Genomic DNA, 17,776 nt, shown 5'->3' on the forward strand with positions numbered 1-17,776 from the left:
TAGAGATAATAAAGCAAAGCAAATCTGAGAAGCATTTTAGGGCAGAAGGCACCAGAAGGCAGGTGCTTCAGTACCCTAAAGGAGTGTTGTTGCACACATCCAAAGTCTTTCCAAGCAATTTCTGGAGAGGTGGCTGTCTGCAAGCACATGACGCAGATCAAGCACTCAGCAACACTGCAAAACCAGCTATGAACACACCTCCCATCTGAACCTCGTAAATGGGCAAGAAAACTAACCTGGATATTTGGATTACCCTTGGAAAGACACACTGTCCCTTCCCATCCACCAGAAGTAACACCACCGTGCTGCGGAGCAAGCAAGGATCTGTATCCATAAAGCCAAGCTACGAGAATCAGTTTGTGCTCAAGTTGTGGTTCACCACCAAAAAGCTCCATCCCAGGAGAAGCAGAGTGCTCAGTGCACGATCAGATAGAGTTATCTCCAGAAGTTGCACTCTTATCTGCTTGCAACACACAGTTCCTCCATGGGATAGGCAGTGGTGGGATGTGCTAAATGGTAAAGCCATCCTTAGAAACGTGAAGGCATCACATCTATAAAACACCCGCAGAGCACACACACAGTGGGAAAAGCAGCTGGTGATATGAGGGGAAAAAAAAGAGGGGGAAAATGCCCACTTCCCTGACAGGATTTATTTTTAAATGATGGTTGCTCAGGGCTGCTCGGGGATTCAGTACGTCAGGAGCAGCTCCCGTGCATGAGGATGAATGGTGACTCAGCAGGTAAAAGCTGTCAAAAACACGTCCAAAATTCAAATGATAAAAAAAAAAATCAGGAGGAAAAGCTATAAATACCTCGAGCAGTTTTTCTTTGTGCACTGGTAGATGCCTGTGGCTGCAGAAGGGGGGAACCCCACACCAGAACCACTCTGGGATCTGTGTCTGCCCCAAACACAACGAGCCAAGAGATCCCATCACCACTGAACTTCAGATGGGATGCTAAAGACAGCCTTGCACCCCAAGGCACACCCTGCTCCAGCCTGCATTGCACATTGCTCCACAGAGGACAGGAGTGAGACACTTTAATGCACATTCAGACAAAAAGCACTTCTTTTTTTACAGTGCCTTTTTTTAAGTTTTATTTAAAAGTCAAAAAGCCCAGCCAACATGAAAGGCTGGATAAACACTCCTCCTTTCCCCAGCAGAAATTACAAAAATGCCTTTGAATTTGTTTTGGCAAGAAACAATGTTTTTTATGAAAGAGATTCATTGAAAAGTCACATTTTGGAATGTACTAATCTATTCTACATTTAAAAAAAAGTTTTAATTACCACTTTAGGAGTATTTTGACATAGTTTATGGTTTGTTAGATTGTGCTGTATGTTACAAATGCCAAACACACCTTTTGGAAGTGCCTTATTATTGTATTAATGCAAAATGTGGGGTTTGTGCTGCTGAGACTCGTGTCGGCAAATGAAAAATAATAAATTAATTCCATTTGGAGAAAACGCTGCCATTTATAACCCAGCAATTAAGAACAGATTTAATTTTAGATATTGGTGCATTCCTCAGCTTAGCGAGTTATTCAGTACCAACACTGGCACTATCAGTGTATGCTCAGTTCTTTAAAAAACAGACCCAGGCCAATTTCTCACCCCTTAAATTAGCGCCGCTAGACATGAAAAGTTAATGCTGCTTTCCTCTCTTCTGAAAGCTGCAACATATGGATTCTGGGAAAAAGGAAAAAAAAAAAAGGCAGCACAGACTGGGATTTCTACTACAGCAGGCCAAATTTTATCAGCCACGGGCACGTAAGGAGTTAACAAAAACCCCCAAACCTCAGTGGAGTGAGGCAGTGTTTGCAAACCAGGGGGTGCAGACCTTTTGAGGGAGAGGGAAAACAGCCCAAATCCTGGAGAGATATCCACAGCCCCCTCTCCCTGCCCATCCTGCAGCAGGTAGGGGATGGAGAGAGGAAAGGTTTTTTTATTTCTGTCAGCAGGAAGGCGATGCCCAGGGCGGGCACAGCTCCAGCTGGCACCCAGGGGATGGGAGCTGCTGGCTGCATCCCACCAAGGGCAGAGCCAGGGCAGCCCTGGGAGCAGCACCTGCATCCCTGGCAGGGATGGGACAACCCCGGGACTCTCTGGGAGCCAAGAGGGAAACGGGGCCTTGGTGCCCTCAGTGTCTCCCCTGGGGCACACAGAATATTCACTGCCACCACCAGCAGCCTCCACGCCATGAAAACAGGAGTCTGGGACCAAGGGAAGGGGAGGGAAAAGGGAGTGAGGACATGGGAACTCCCCTTCCCTCACAGTGCCACCTCCAGCAGCAGGAGACCACAATGAACGGAAAAAAGGGACACACACGGGCTGTGGCAGCCATCCAGACTCGGAAAGCAAAATTAACACATGTGGTGAGGGACGAGGAGGGAAAGAGCTCTCTGATGATGGCAGCGGAGGGCCCAGGGCATCCCCTGCAGCAGCGAGGTGACACGGTGACACCTCTTTGCTGTTGTCACAGCAGCGAGGCTGCCAGGACACGCTGTGGGATCCCCAAGGGGGGCCTGACCAAAGCCAGGTGTGGCTCTGTCACACGAATGCTGTGGGCTTGCTGCAGGAAAAGCAGGATAATGCTTTGGGCTTCTTTTTACACAGGAGGCCAGGACAGGCAGCACACCCAGAGCTGTGTGAAAATAGCCAAGTTTGGGTTTTTTTCATCAAGGTGACGAAGATAACACCAGTCAGACTGTGCAACAAGATGATTTTGTGAAGCACTAAGGGGATTCCCCCCAAAATCCCAGCACCAAACTGGGACAGAGCAGCAGAGCTCACACAGACCAACTCAGACCCTGGGGAAAAGCTCTCTGCATCCTTGGGACCCTGCCATGGGTAAACCCAGATAAACCAAGTGATAAGGACTCAAAACCCCCAGAAGGGTTTGCCAGCCCCCAAAAGATCCACGGGCACTTTCACCACACCTTGGCCCACCACAAACCCTCTTGGGGCCCATGTGAAAGCAAGCAAAACTAAATTAAAGTTCGGTTTTTAGAGGGCTCCCCCTTCTCCTTAGAAAAAAACAAAAAGGAAAAGAAATCCCCAAGCACACATTTTTATCAAGATTCCAGCAGTCTCTTTTCCTGCTGCATCCCTCTCAAAGGCTGTACTGAGGAGGATTGCTACACTAATTGTAAGTCTGTGGAGAAACAGGCTTTCCTCTGCTTTCACACTGGAATTAGTTACGCTCAGCCTGACCTTGCATTATTTTTAAGCTCTGCAACATTAAAAGAAAATTACAGAGAATTGTTAAATCCCTTAAAAGGTAAGACAACCCTATTGCTCCAGGTTTACACGCACAAAAAACACGAACCCAAACCAAAAACGAGCTCTTAAATCACAACTACTGCTTTAATGCGGTAGGATTTAGTCTTATGTTTTAAATTCATTCATTTCTCGCTCACTCAAACAATCACACCAGCTTTAATGAGCTCTCCCTATGAAAACTCCAACTACAAAGGATCACATTTGCTCTTGTTCCAGAGCTCCACACACCTCGAAAGGAAATCCTAAAGCATCGTGTGCTTCTTAGCAGCCAGATTACCAGCTTTTAATCCTCTCTGCCAGATGTATTTTTAATCTTTTTGCATGTAGTAAAGCAAATTAGTGTAATTGCATGGGTAAACTGAATCAAAATAGGCACATAAGATTAAAAAACCCCTAAATTTGGTTATGTTTTGCAGATCTGGCAACTAACAGAGCTGGGGGCTGAATCAGCCCTGCAGGCACTGGCAGAGGGAGAAGCTGCTGCAGGGTGAGTGAGGAGCTTCATCATCCCTTAGCCACAAATCATGGGCTTGTTTCTCCTCTGGGTGCCCTGCAAGGGACCACAGCAGCTGCTGGATGAGCAATCACAGCATGGTTTGGGTTGGAAGGGACCTTAAAGACCATCCAGATCCACCTCCAGCCATGGGCAGGAACACCTTCTGCTATCAGGCTGCTCCAAGCCCTGTCCAGATTGCTCATCCCTCCAAATTTACACTGGTCTGGTTGTCTCAAGCCAACCCCTTAACTCATTTTGTGGGTTCTTTGCTAGCAGCAGGTTAGCTGGGATATTGGGAATAAATCCTTGGCTGTGAGGGTGGTGAGACCCTGGCACAGGTTGCCCAGGGAAGCTGCAGATGCCTCTTCAGGTATCTCCTCACAGAAACCACCCTGCTAGCAAAACCTTGGCAAAACCCAGCCCAGGCCAGAGGAATGGATGCTGCAGGCAGTGAGGATTGTGCAGTGGCTCAGCAGGGGTGTGGGCTGCACCCCAGATCACACCCCGAGATCACTGCTCAGGGCAGGGGGAGAGGACACCAACTATTTCCTTTTTAAAACCAGAAACCAACTGAACATCAATGCTGACATCCAGTTTGGCTTCAGGAGGGATTTAAAGAACTTGGGCTTCAGGAGGGATTTAAAGAACTTGGGCTTCTTCATTCCCTAATCCCACACCATGTTTCCCCACTACCAACCAGGATCGATTTCCAACAATGCAAAAGCATCTGCCCACATTTTTGCAATTATTTCAGGCCCAGCAGAGAGCACCCTCCCCTTTCTGTAGGGTTAATCTAAAGAACAGTTGCCAAAATGCTGAGAACACAGCGGAACAATAGCTCCTCTGATGAAATTCCCCCACTCCATAGAGAAACCAGTATCCTCCAGCTGCTGTGGCTTGTCCAGAGAGATCTCCGAGTGTTTACTCGCTCCCATAAATAAAAGGATAAAAAAAAATTACAAACTCAAAGAGTCGAGTGCAGCTTGCAAAAAACGACTGCAGAGCCCTGCCATCTAACCACAACACAAGTTTTATTAATGCAACATTTGCCTTGTGTGAAACACAAACCAGGGACATCAGTGGAGGCAGGGCAATGCTGGCCACCTGTCCCGGGGATAGAGACTGGCTAAACTCATCAGCACAGAGACCACTTCCAGCAGCTCCATCCCTTTAAATCCTCATTCTCAGTGGAATCTCTGATCAGTCATTTATAAAAGCTGGGAAGCCAGGCTGGACAGCTGAATTACAGCAGCTATTATCCACATATGCCTGAATACCAGCGGACACCTTTATTTATAAAGGCTCTCCGGCTGACCGAGATTTGACATCGGCTACAAAAAGCACTCAGCATCCAACTGGCTGCCCCAGAAGAATGTGAGGAGAGGTTGGCAAGCAGGGGCTGAGCAGACACCTTTGCACAGCTTCCCTGCTGCTGCCATGACTCCTAACCCAGCAGGTTTCAGTAATTGATTTCCTGAGCAGACACACAAAGTTGCACACCTTTGCCTCTTCTGCTGTGGACTCAAATGCATTGTTTTCCCTCCCATCTCTAATTCTAAAATATTTGGAGTATTTTATCAGGCCTATCCTCTCTCTTTTTAGCGTCTCTGCACTTTCCAGGATGCTGTTGGTTGTTTGTTCACCTTTAGGCTCACCCCCCAATGAGCTGTGAGCTTATTTTCCATGAAAACTGGAACCCTCAGCACACAGGCAATACAAGTGCAAGGGGATGGGGAGGGAGAAGGTAATAAAAAAAAAAAAAACCAAAAAAATCCAACGAACAGTTGCTCTTGGTGATTTTCTTTACCTTTAACAGTCTCAATAACAGAAGGTGACCAAAATGTGAATTCTGCTCTAAGTTGATAGAATTCCCAGGAGCAGCACATGCAAACATGAGGCTCAGCCAGGCCAAGGAAGGCTCTGAGTCCCCAGGTGTTCCCACCACACTCCTGATCTACTGTAACAGCCTGAAACAGGAGCTGGCACCTCTGCCAGGACACAGAGATGGGATCCAGCTCCCAACAGAGCTCCAAGGGCTGCCCTGACCCTGCCAGCACAGTCACTGTAAAGAAGGGATTTCCTTGCCTCATTTCTTAAGCAAGGACCATTGAAAGCATCCTCCTTTAACCTTCAAAATCATCCCTGTTCAGCCTGGAGAAGAGAAGGCTCCAGGGAGAGCTCAGAGACCCTTCCAGGGAGTCACAAGTGAGCTCGAGAGGGGCTTTGGACAAGGGATGGAGGGACAGGACACAGGGAATGGCTTCCCACTGCCAGAGGGCAGAGATGGATGGGAGATTGAGAAGGAATTCCTGGCTGTGAGGGTGGGGAGACCCTGGTACAGGGTGCCCAGAGCATCTGTGGCTGCCCCTGGATCCCTGGCAGTGTCCCAGGCCAGGCTGGACAGGGCTGGGAGCAGCCTGGGATAGTGGAAGGTGTCCCTGCCATGGCAGAGGCTATAACAAGGTGAGCTTTAATTTAAAGTCCCTTCCAGCCCAAGCCATTCTGGAGGTCTGTGATCCTTCCTGCACCCTTGCAACCACCCCTCCCCTCCCCAGCACCAGACTGAGCCTCAGCACAACTCTCCAGCTAAAATTCCCTACAGATGATGAAAATTTAGAGAGCTGACAGCAGCAGGAGCAGCCAAGTGACCTCGGGCATCCCTCACACACAACCTGGAGCCCTGGGGAGGTTTCCCTGAGGAGCTGCTGGAGGGGATCCCTGTGGTGCCACCCTGAAGACCCCAGCAGCAGTGTCAGGAAGGAGCTGTGTGCTGTCCCTGCACTGCAGAGTAAGTTGTTATGGTTACTGAAGGGTTTGTTAGGCTTTTTTCTCCCTCCTCTTCTAAAAAGAATTCTTATCAGTTTAACATAATACCACCAGTCAATAACAATTCTTATCTTAAAAAGTCACTCAGGTAGTTATAACTCAACATTTCATCTATGTTTGCATTATCTGGAGGGAAACAGCCAGGGGACTTTGTATTTTTTTTTAATAATACACTTCTTTGCAGCTGTAAGATTTAAAAAAAACCCTACCCAGAACCAAGCTGACCCTGTGGCAATTTGAGCACACTGGGGAACAGTCAGAAAAAAAGGCAGAAAAATTACACTGATGTTTGCTGCATGAGAAACAAGAGGAATACCCCAGCAGGAAAACTGAAAAGCAGGAAAATGCATGGACACAGACTGCAGCTGCTGCAGAAACCACGTTCTGCTTGGAAATGTCAGATCAGCCAAGTTTCGCCACAACAAAAGTTGTGGGTTTTTCCCTCCACATTTCTCTCTCCCCAGTTTCTTCCTTCTTCAATTCCCATTGCTGATGGAGGATAGAGGAAAGAGGGCAAAAGGAAAAACCCAATGACAAGAACTGATCTGTGATGTTCAGGGTTAAAAACACAGGGAAAAAAAGGGAAAATATGCAGCAGCATGGAAAGTGGGTTTTAAGTTGCTTCCGGCAAAACCTGGTTAAACCCTGTTTTATCCACCCACTCAATGTCTTCGTATAACAATTAAAACTCTAAATACAACCCATGCCCATTCCCCACTAGGCAACAACACAGCCAAGGAGCAGCAGACCTAACTGGTTAAAAGAAAAGCAGGTTTTTGGCCTGCCTGAAACAAGTTGTATTTTAAAAAAGGCAATCTGGAATTAATTATTTGTGAGGACCAGTAACAGAAGAGAAGCTTTTTGAAGCCCCCCATGCTTCTAAAGCAGGGCAGCCTTGCTTGAGAGCAAAGAGTGGAGCAGAGCTGCTGAATCCTGCAGACAACAGTCTCAATATTAACATTATTTTAAGTAAAATAACATCTCCAGGCATGATAACTCAACAAGCTGGGCCACATTCAGCTCCTGGAAGTAACAGGGAAGGTTTGCAGGGGTTGTGGCAGGAGCTGGCTCAGCCCTTGGTAAAACAGAGCCATCAGTATCATCCATCTGTGTGATCCATCTTGGACAATCCCTTGTCCAGAACATAAAATTACCCCCAATTTGTGGTAGCACCTTTGTCTGCCCCGTGGATTACTCTGACAGAATACAAAGAAGTGTTTGCACTGCAGCTCAAGCACTGCAAATGCCCTGAGAAGTCTGCCAAGGGCAGAACGGTAGAGAAACCCACAGGCATGCTCAGCAAGCTCCAGGCAGAGTGCTGAGCCCAGGACGCCTCAGCTGAGGGGCTGCACCCACACCTGCCCAGAGCCCACCACAGAAACCAGGCTAAAACTCAGAACCTTCACCAGAACCCCTGACACAGCCCTGCCATGGAGTCACTGCATGGAAATACATCAATAAACCCCACACTGTGAACATCTGATGGGTGCTGGTAAATCCTTCAGCCCCAGCTCCTCTTGCTTTGGCCAGATGTGTTTGTCTCGTGCATGGAGAGCCAGCAGCAGCCCGTGCACCTGCCTCACACAGCCAGGGACAAAACAACCTGGGCTGCTGTCCCTGGAGCTGGCCCACTCCCCCTGACCAGGCTCATTCTCTGCTCAGTACCCAGAACCAGAGCAAACCAAGCTGCAGGGCTGTCATGCCATGGATGAGACCATCCCATGGCCTGCTCCATCAGAGAAAATCAAGCTTGCAAACCCCACTGTGCCAGAAACACAACCCCCTGTGCCCACAAAATCCCTCCCAAAGAACAGCCAGCAACACCTTCTCCACCAGAGAATCCCAGCCTTGCTCTGATGAGATCCTGCCCTTCCTCTTAATGCATCTGCTGCGGAAGAGGAAGTCAGGAACGGATCTGCTCACTCCAACCTCAACTTTATTTGTAATTACTGGGCTGAGATGGAAAGCCACTGGCTTGGCTGCTTGCCATTGCCAAACTCGCACTCAGTGACGACCTCTGCGAGTCTCTGTGTCTCTTCTTAGGACCAGAGCACTGGAAGGATAAACACACCATTTTTTAAGGGAAAAGGGATGAATGTGCAAGCCTGGGGATCCCTTGCATCAGACCTGCAGCCTCTTTTAGATCCCTCTTACGTAACCAAGAGTTAGTAAAATAGTAATGGTCTTGTTTATTTGGTGAAAACAGGGAATACAAAGGGCACACGCACACCCAGAGGTAGCTTTGCACAAACACACAATTCATGTGAGGGCTCATCCCACCACCCTAGGGGTGCTCCTGCAGGCAAAAAAGGCTTCAAACACAACGACCTGTGCTTGGTGTGGGCTCCTGCACTCAGCTGGCACCGGGCAAGGAGTGAGGAGGAAACTGAGGTGGATCAGGAGGGAGCCCCAGAACTGCAGTCCAGCAGCCTCTCCCCTCTCTGAGGAATCAAACCCCAGGGCTGGGGTGCAGTGGCAGTGCCAGGGGTGCCCTTTCTCCCTGCAGTTGTCTGTGGTAACACTAGACCCGAGCTCGACGCCGGAGCACTGAAGCACTGACGGATGCATCCTAAAATAAAGGTGGTGCTCACACTAATTGTTATTCCAGTTATGCTGATTGCAAACGTATCTCCCAGCTCAGTAAGAAGTGGCTTTCATGGGCCACAGATGAAATCAAGGTGGTTTTTTGATGCAACATGAGAAAAAGAAAGGGCTAAGCTTGAGAAATTGTATGAAGATGGGAATTTGCACCATAATCTACAATCTTCAACTGCTTCAGGGAAGCTGCAGGAAAATTTGGTTCACCAGAGCATCAATGACTTTTAAAGCAACTGGCCTAATTGCAAATACGTAATTGGTGAAATGGGCACGCAGCTTTGCTCAGCTTTCGAGGTCTAACACACCAAAGGATGCAACTGTGCAGAGGATCACCCACCAGCAACAGCCCAAGCTACGAGCAGAGCGCTTTCCCCACTCATCCATTTAATCTCGTTTGCAGATAAGTGTATTCACAAACTAGATTATTTTAATTGATGGCTCTACAGCTGGTTCCTATTCAACTCTTGATCTAAAGCTGTCCTCGACCTCTCCCATCAGTCTGTATCCTGACAGTGGTGCTCTGTGTGCTTCCTTTCCTTCACCAACATCCTCCCTGCACACACTCTGGTGGGAAAGAACCTCAGCTCTGCTGCTTTTCCAAGCACAAACACAAGATACCTGCACAGAAGGAATCAAGGAACAAGCTGGTCTAGGCAGAGAACTGCAGCTCAGGTCTGTGATGATGCATGAAATGCTTTCCTGCATCTTTCACATGCACTCCAACAATGGGATTTTTCCCACTGAAGTCCGTGGAGAGATTAACACTGGCATGAGGCCCCTCACTGAGCTACAAAATACCTGAGAAAATGGTTAAAAGAACACCTCAAAATAGGGAAAGGTCTCTGGGAGAAAGAAGCCCACCCATGAGTAACCCTCTTGCACCACAACGTGCTCCAGGCAGCCAAACAGACTGTTAGCATAAGTTAACATTTGCCTTCTCATTTTAAGCATTACTACCTAAAAAATTACTACCCTGGCAAGCTCTGCCAGCCCCCATCCAAAAGACCTGGCCCTCATTAGCTCTGCCAATGGAGTAAACCTTGTCATTCGTGCTGCCAAAATTTTGGGAGCAAGCACAGGAGTATCTCCTTACTCCTCTTACTGCAAGGGACACGTGCCAGGAACAAGGAAAGGAGTTTCTAAGGAAATAGGAGAAAATACAGAAGAGCAAAGTGCAAGCCCAGAAGAGTCTCCTGTGGGTCCCAGCACTGGGGTGAGGGGGACAGCAAAGGGGAATCTTTGTAATGCCACACCACAGACCTTCCTCCAGCCTGCAGTGCTTCCCACAGCCACTCTGGAAAGCATCCCTAAAAATAAAAATAGCTTTGAATCACAAGAGAACACTGGGTGTGTAGCCTGGCTCAAAGCCCCTGGCTAACACCACTCTGTACTTCTGTACCCCTCCCCTTGGTATTTTTCAAAAATCCCAGCATTGACAGCTTTTAGCCCTCAAGTTTGCAAACAAAACCTGGGAAAGATGTGTGGCAGCAGGTCAAGCACCAGCAGGCAGGTTAAAAGCTCAGCAGATCTGAGGTTTGCCCAGGTCACCCAGAGAGGCTGGGGCTGTCCCATCCCTGGAAGTGTTTAAGGCCAGGTTGGATGGAACTCTGAGCAGCCTGGTGTGGTGGCAGCAGTCCCTGCCTGAGGGGTTTGAACAAGATGATCTTTCAGGTCCCTTCCAACCCTTCTGTGATCTCTCCATTTGGGAGTCCCAGCTCTTGACTGTTAATGGGCAGAGCTGGCAGGGCTGCTCACATCCCTCTCCAGGCAGAGACAAGTCTGTGGAATGACCACACAATGCCAATGTCCAGCCCTGCACTTAGAATTCCCTATCATTTCCAGTAAGCACAGGCTGAGCTCCACACCCCATCCTCCTCCTGGCTCCTCCAGTCCCACTGTGTGACAGCCCAGCGATGTCCTCACACTGACCAAGGACATTCAAACCAGAGCTCAGCATTGCAATGCAACTGTAAGCCAAGAAAAAATTAAAAAAGAAATGGAAAACACCTTCAAACTGGGCACTGGGATGATTTGTCATCAGTGAGGGTCACTGGGGATGAACTACAGAATTTGCACAGTGCAGGGGTAGCAGCTTCCTGATGGGCTGGGAGACTGTGGCTGGGATGGCAGCAATGGATGCAGGGCTGGAGCCACAGGGAGCTGAGGATATAAGCAGCAAAGTCTGCAGGAATATGTAATACCTTTTAATAGACCAGCTGGTACAGTTGGGAAAAAACCACCCCACAACCACACAAGCCCTCCTTTGAGCTGGTGCACCTTCACGCCTGGCCATTTTTTCCAACTGCATCACTTGGTCTAATAAAAGACATTACAGCTCCCTGCAACCCTTGTCTCTTCCTTTGGCCAGTCCTTCCCAGGATGAGGAATCTAGGTCACCCTGATGCTCCCCCTGTGATACCTAACAGCCTGCTGAAATGAAATAAAGATTTTGGCCCTAACACATGGAGCAGTTAATGTCCTGTGCACAGGCCAGAGAAAGCTTGTTGTTCTTTAAGGCCAAGAGCTTAAAGCTGTCACTGCTTCCATCAGTGCACGTGGGTGTTTGGACACCTGGAGGACCTACAGGAGTCTTTGGGCACTTCTGTCAACCTTTCAGGAATGAGGAAGCCAGGGCTGGTGGGGTGGGATGTGGGACAGCTTTGAGAGAAAAATGCAGAGGGATTGCTGGAGCAGATGAAAGCAGAAGCACATTCTGCACCCAATGCCCAAAGCCTACAGACCACATTTCACAAATACAGCCCCCACATCTCCTCACTGGGTCTGCAGCCCACAGAGCAGCCATACCCAGCACCCCTGGGTGCTCCAGGAGGAGCACAGGTCCCATTCTCACCCCACTCCTGCCTGACCTTTACTGGCAGCTCAGAGGAGGTCACCATGTCCTGACGGCTCCGAGCAGCTGGGACTGAAGCTGCCCAGCAAGGCCAGGCTGGAAGGAAGGAAGGAAGTTATAGCAGGCTTTTAAATAGTGCTATGCAATACCTGAAACTTCTATTTCTGTGCACAGATAATATGGTTTCCATATTTTCCTCCTTCTCAGCAGACCAAGCCATCCACACTCAAATTGAAAGAGCAACAACCCACACCCTTCACCAGTTTAAACCACTAAAGCTCAGGGAAGCCACTGCCTAGGACAACCCCGAGCTGGACATTTCACCTAATGAAGAATGTATAGATGTCCTTCCTGATTGCTTCCCCCTCCTATTTTCCCTTTATAAGCAAGCACTGGGTTGCAGGTAGTCTTGCAGCCACCTGAGCAGCCCCCACACCTCTCTGTGCTCCCTGACACCAGCACAGCTTCCTGCAAGACAGCTGAAGGTTACATCCACCCCTCCAGGCTTAGGGAGGGATGTGGAATCAGGAGGATCCTCAGGGCTTCCTGAGGGTCTTACACAGCTGTGTGTAGCAGAGCCATGTTGGGTTTGCAGTACTGAGGAGGACAGCTTGGCTGTCATCATGAAAATACCCTCACACTTGGAAAAAAACCAAGATATAACTCTTTTGAACTAAATACACTTGCTTCTGTGTGGCAATTAACTAGTTAAAAAGAGTTATTTTTCTTCCTTGAGTTTTCCCACCACATCTGCCATTCATCAGAGCTCTCATCTTGAATCTACCAGGCAAGAAACAACCTGGACACCTCTGCTGAAATGGGTTTTCCTCCATGCCTGATCCAGCCTGGTCCACACACCCAAAGGTTCTGAGCCCAGCACCACCAGTCAGAGAGGATCTCTGAGCTCTGGCCTCCCTTTGGGACCCCTCCTGACCTCTGTTGCTGGTGCTGGTATTTCCAAGGATGGTGCCCATCCACCATGGACCACAGCAGGGCTGCCACTCCTCCTAAGGGCCATCACCTAGGGGTAACATTCCAGTTCTCCTCCTTTCCAAAGGGTTGGCACAAGCAACAGGTCCTGCACGTACAAAACAACCCAATTCTCACGAGGACCCAGTGTAATCCCAACACTGCTCCAGTACGTTAGCCCAGCAGGCTGCACTCAGCTGGTGACATCCCTTCCCAGACAGCGGATTGCACGGAAAGGGAACATGCCCTGCCTTACAGCCCCCACCAGGGATACCAGTGGGGCACCTGCAAGCAGGGAGCCGCTATTTCCAAGTCAGCAAACACCAGGAAAATGTACCAGGAGCCTGCTCAGGCCCCAGCCCAGGAAGGACTCAAGCCCAAATTAGTAATGCAAACACCAGGACTCAAAGAGTAACGAGTAACGCAAGGTTTGATGACGACGCTGCTGTTCAGGGCTTGGTGTGATTCCATTGCCAGGCAAGTGACAAGTGCCAGACTGCCAAACAGGCATGGAGCAGGAGTGATTTAAGGAATACAGGTGGTTTTAGGAAGGCAGCACTCACACAGGAGACTAGAAGATATTTCCTAACTGAGCCTGGTTACAAATCTCAGCTAACCTTCCCTGCACTGCAACAGGAGTGCCTGGAAAAGAGCATGTCCTGCTCCGCAGGATGCATGGATATGTCCATCCCATGGGAAAGCCATACAGAGGGGAGCTCGGTGAGAAAGAGGAACTCAACGGATCCAGGTTTTGGCACTGGAGTTACAAATGCCCTGGAGGAAGAGATCATTTTTGGAAGGCACGGCAGGGAGAGCTCGGGCAGCTCCACCGACGCAGCAAGGGCCAGGCAGGAGGCTGGATGCCAAGCTCTGCACGAGGAGAAATCCTTGTGCCAAGCAAGGTCAAAGGGATTACAGGGGCAGGCAGGGATTGCTCGCACGAGTGGAGACGGGAAGGGCCCAACCCCGGTTTGCACCCAGGCTTACATTGAGAAAATGCCACCACACAGGCGGCCCTACGTGACTCTGTGTCCAGGACCACTTCAGAGCCCTGTTTTCCTTCACAATTCGCCTTTCCTGATGGCGGGAGGCAAATCACCCCCCTCCAATTCCCTGGCCAACTGAGGAGACACAGCTACTACCAAACCCACAGCTGGAACGAGAAGCTGAGACGCTGATAAAAAAAATAAAATGAAAAATACATTGCTCACACCACCTCGCAGAGGGAATCGCAGCAAACCTGTGCTGAAGCTGGCACGGGAAGCTGCAGATTTATCCAGGAGCAGCCGAGTTTGGAGAATGTGTTCCCTCCCGCCCCCCCCTCGGCGCCTCCCCACCCAAAGGGATGGATGAGGTTCATCCCTTCAGCTGTTTATAAAAGCAGCAGTATTTCGCCCAGACGCACTCGGCAGCATTCCTCCCTCTCATTCCTGCGAGCTATATAAGGGAACGGCCAATTCCAGCCTGGCTCCCCTGCAGCCAGCCCCGATCCCTCTGCGCCGGAGCAGCTCCAGGCTCGGTTTCCTGCAGAAGGACTTAAATCCGTCCTCGGTGGAACACGGCGCTGGGCTGGACCTTGTCATCAAATGGCAGCACAGGCAGCTGCCAAATCCTGCCGGCTCGGTGCTCTAATAGGGAACAGCTGGAGAAGGACCCTGCATTCCTCCCGCCCCGTCCACACCGGGGGCTCTGTTCGGGATCCGGCCGCAGGATTTCCACCCATCACGGAGTGCAGCCTCTCCCGGCACTGCTCTGCCACGCACAAAACCCGAGAGCTTCCAGTCCCCAGGGATTTTGGGGCTTAGGAATGGGGGCGTTGCTTTGCTTTTTATGGGTTGCGGGATTTTTCTGGTTTAGGATTTTTTTTTTTTTTTTTTTTTGAGAGGTGCTGGAGAAACAGAACTGCGCAACTAAATGACATTTTGCCTTCCCTACTGACCCTCTGCGTTACAAAAACTCCACTTTAAGCAACTTGCATCCCTGTTGTACATCCATACTTAGGAATAGACACAATCTGTAACACACCCCCCATAAATAAACACGGGAACACCCGGTGCAATTCGCACAGCGCTTGTGCCATTCCCATCCTGCTCCAACTCCCATTTACTTTGGAAGAGTTGAGCAACTTGTAATGGCAAATAAATAAAAGAAAAATACACTTTCAGTAGCCACGCACATTTTCTGTCCTGCACCCTGCACGCTCAGTAACATGAAACAGTCCACTCATATTTTCTTAGAGCTCTGCTGAAACACAAGGGGGTATTCAGAGCCGCAGGAAAAAAATGCGTCCAAACAGGATCTGAATGATGAAATAGGAATTGCCACATTTAACAGGAAAAAAAAAATAGGATAACCCAGTTGCCCAGACCTTTATACAATAACAGTTCGTCTGAGGTAGCAATGGGCTGCTTCTGCATGTTGCAGAGAGCAAAGCAAGCCACGTTGCCCAAAAGAAGCCTAGAAAATCCAGACTCTACGTGACCTGACTTACTTATTTCACAGGAAACTGCATGGAAGGAGGAAGGGGGGGCACGGGGGGGAAAGGAAAAAAAAAAAACCACCAATCATTCATGCTACCGTAGTTACACCACGCCATGGAGCGGAGTAGTTTGCTGTGAAAAAGCAAACTGAAATAAGCCAAGCCCCGTTCGGAAAATAAAACGCGAGCAGAGAAGCCCTTCCCGCAAGCGAGCTGCGGGAGCCGCCGGCTCCCAAACCGCGCCCGCTTCTCGGGCGCATTTCTTTTTAAAATTCCGACGGCATTAGAGCACCGCCCGAGAAGGGTGGCAGCGAACGCCAGCACTCACCGGGGTTGTTGGCCTCCCCTTCGAGGATGTGGAGCTCGGTGCAGTCTGCCAGGGAATGCTCGAGGCAGAGCTGGAGGAAGCGAGCCTGGGTCCGGCTGACGCGTTTGAGCAGCGAGAGCAGCGCAACAGTCTGCTCGCACTCGTTCCAGCCCTTGAACCACCCGGCCAACACGCCAACCTGGTCTCGGAACATCATGGTGAGCCGGAGGGACAGCTCTGCGGGGAGAGAATAAATAACCGGGACAGCCTCCCTGCCCCGGCGCCGCTGCCGCCACCGTGCTCGGGTCAGGGGTGTTAAAAATAAAAATAATTATAATAATAATAATATTGATTTAAAAAAAAAAAATCTCCTCTGCGACGCGAAGGGCGGGTTTGGTTTCTGGACGCAGCTCTCGGCCTGGGCTGGGTTTTGCTCCCTCTCTTCTGGCTTCGGTGCAGCGCTGGATTCCTGGAGGGAGGGAGCGAGGGAGGGAAGGAGGGAGGTGGTGGGGCCGAAAAAAAAAAAAAAAAAAAAGCCAAAAAAAGGAAAATCCCAGCGTCAGGGCTGCAGCCAGCGAGGGGAACGACCTCCTCCCGGCGGGGGCTTCACACCTGGAACGGAGAGAGGAGGGGGCGTCAGGGGGGCTGCAGGAGGGCGAGGAGGAGGAGGATGGAGAGGAAGGCTCGCACCCAGCCCGCTGCCTTCCTCCCACTCCTCATCCAACGCGCATTCCCACACCGCCACCGCGATCCCCCCACATCCAGCACCGCCATTTGGGATGGGGGGGGAATCACCCAGCACACCCCCTCCGCCCCAAAAGTTCTCCCCCGCACACACACTCCGTACGAAAACACACTCACCTGACTCATAGCGGCCCCGGCGATCGGGGGAGGAGGGGGCGGCGCGGCGTTTTAAGGTGGCCGTGCCATGTCCATGGGATGAAAGGGGGGGGAAAACGAGGGAAGGAGGCGGGAAAAGGGAAAAGGGAAAGAGGGGAGGGGGGGGCGCGCGCGCGCTCCGCGGCGCGAGACTGAGGCCGGCCGCGCGCCGGGCCCCCGCTCCCCCATGTCGCTCATTTGCATACGGGTGACGTCATCGGAGGGTGGGCGGGGCCGAGGCGCGCGCCGGAGGGGGGAGCCCGAGGGGGACGCGCGTCCCCCGTGTGTCCCCCGTGTGTCCCCTCCGTCCCCCCCGCGCCTTCCGCCACTCCCCCCGGGAATTTTGGGCGCTCCTCCCGCACGGGGAACGCTGGAAAACACACTCCCCTCCCCGCTCCCGCTGGAGGAAACCACCCTCTAGCGGGCTGCGGGGTAATGGCAGGGGGGGGATGTTTTTGGGGGGGAAAAGCGCCGCTTTGGGGCTCTGGTGAATGTGGCCTCGTCCCCAAATGGTGATTTTTAAAACTTTTTTTTTTTTTTCTTCCCAGAGTTCTGCCCAGAGTTAGATATGCGTGTTAAATATACATGGATTTAACCCCGTCAAGCACCAAGTGTGCAGAGACGGGGTTTATGTTTGGGTTATCATTTCCTGTGCAGATTTTACTTCCCTTTTCCATTTCTCATTTATTTCCTTTCTTTTTTTCCTTTTTTTTTAAAACCATTGATAATGATAATTATTCTCATAATATATGTCATAATTCATAATTTCATAATTTCATTTTCTTAATATATTTTCATGATTATGATTTTCATCATTTATTTCCATCCCATTGCAAGGGGTGAGTGATAGAGGTATATATAAGAAGGGAACTGGGGGATAAAAAGCACAAGTGTTTGCAAGAAGGCATCAAATACTGAGCATAATCAAACATTTTAGAAAGCAAAAATAAAGGTGTAAAGTGTTCTTATCTGTGGGCTTTTTATTTGTGGGAATATCTGTCCGTTTTAAGCCATTTCTTCTTGTCTTGTCACTCCAGGCTGTTGTCCAAAGAGTCTCTCCAGCTATCTCAGAGTCCCTTTAGGAATCCCTT

General features: G+C 50.0%; 1 protein-coding gene across 7 annotated transcripts in view; it reads right to left on the bottom strand.

The window, feature by feature from the left end:
• The window catches only part of SAMD4A (sterile alpha motif domain containing 4A), a 98,633-nt gene extending 81,813 nt beyond the window's left edge, over window positions 1-16,820 (bottom strand). For 6 of the 7 annotated variants that reach the window (XR_010080666.1, XR_010080663.1, XR_010080665.1 and 3 more), the window contains exons 1-2: window positions 16,668-16,820; window positions 15,828-16,418 (exon numbers count right to left, since the gene is read on the bottom strand). Coding sequence is in view for 3 of the 7 variants with exons in the window: in XM_063399657.1 (XP_063255727.1) it covers window positions 15,828-16,023 (196 nt within the window). In the remaining 4 variants the exon portion in view is untranslated. Of the gene's footprint in view, window positions 1-15,827; window positions 16,627-16,667 lie in introns of those variants that run through there. The other variant, XR_010080664.1, reaches the window with a different exon arrangement.
• Between the last annotated feature and the right edge of the window lie 956 nt (window positions 16,821-17,776).

Source organism: Prinia subflava, chromosome 5 (assembly GCF_021018805.1).
Source record: "Prinia subflava isolate CZ2003 ecotype Zambia chromosome 5, Cam_Psub_1.2, whole genome shotgun sequence".
In the NCBI taxonomy this organism is placed as follows: Eukaryota; Metazoa; Chordata; class Aves; order Passeriformes; family Cisticolidae; genus Prinia; species Prinia subflava.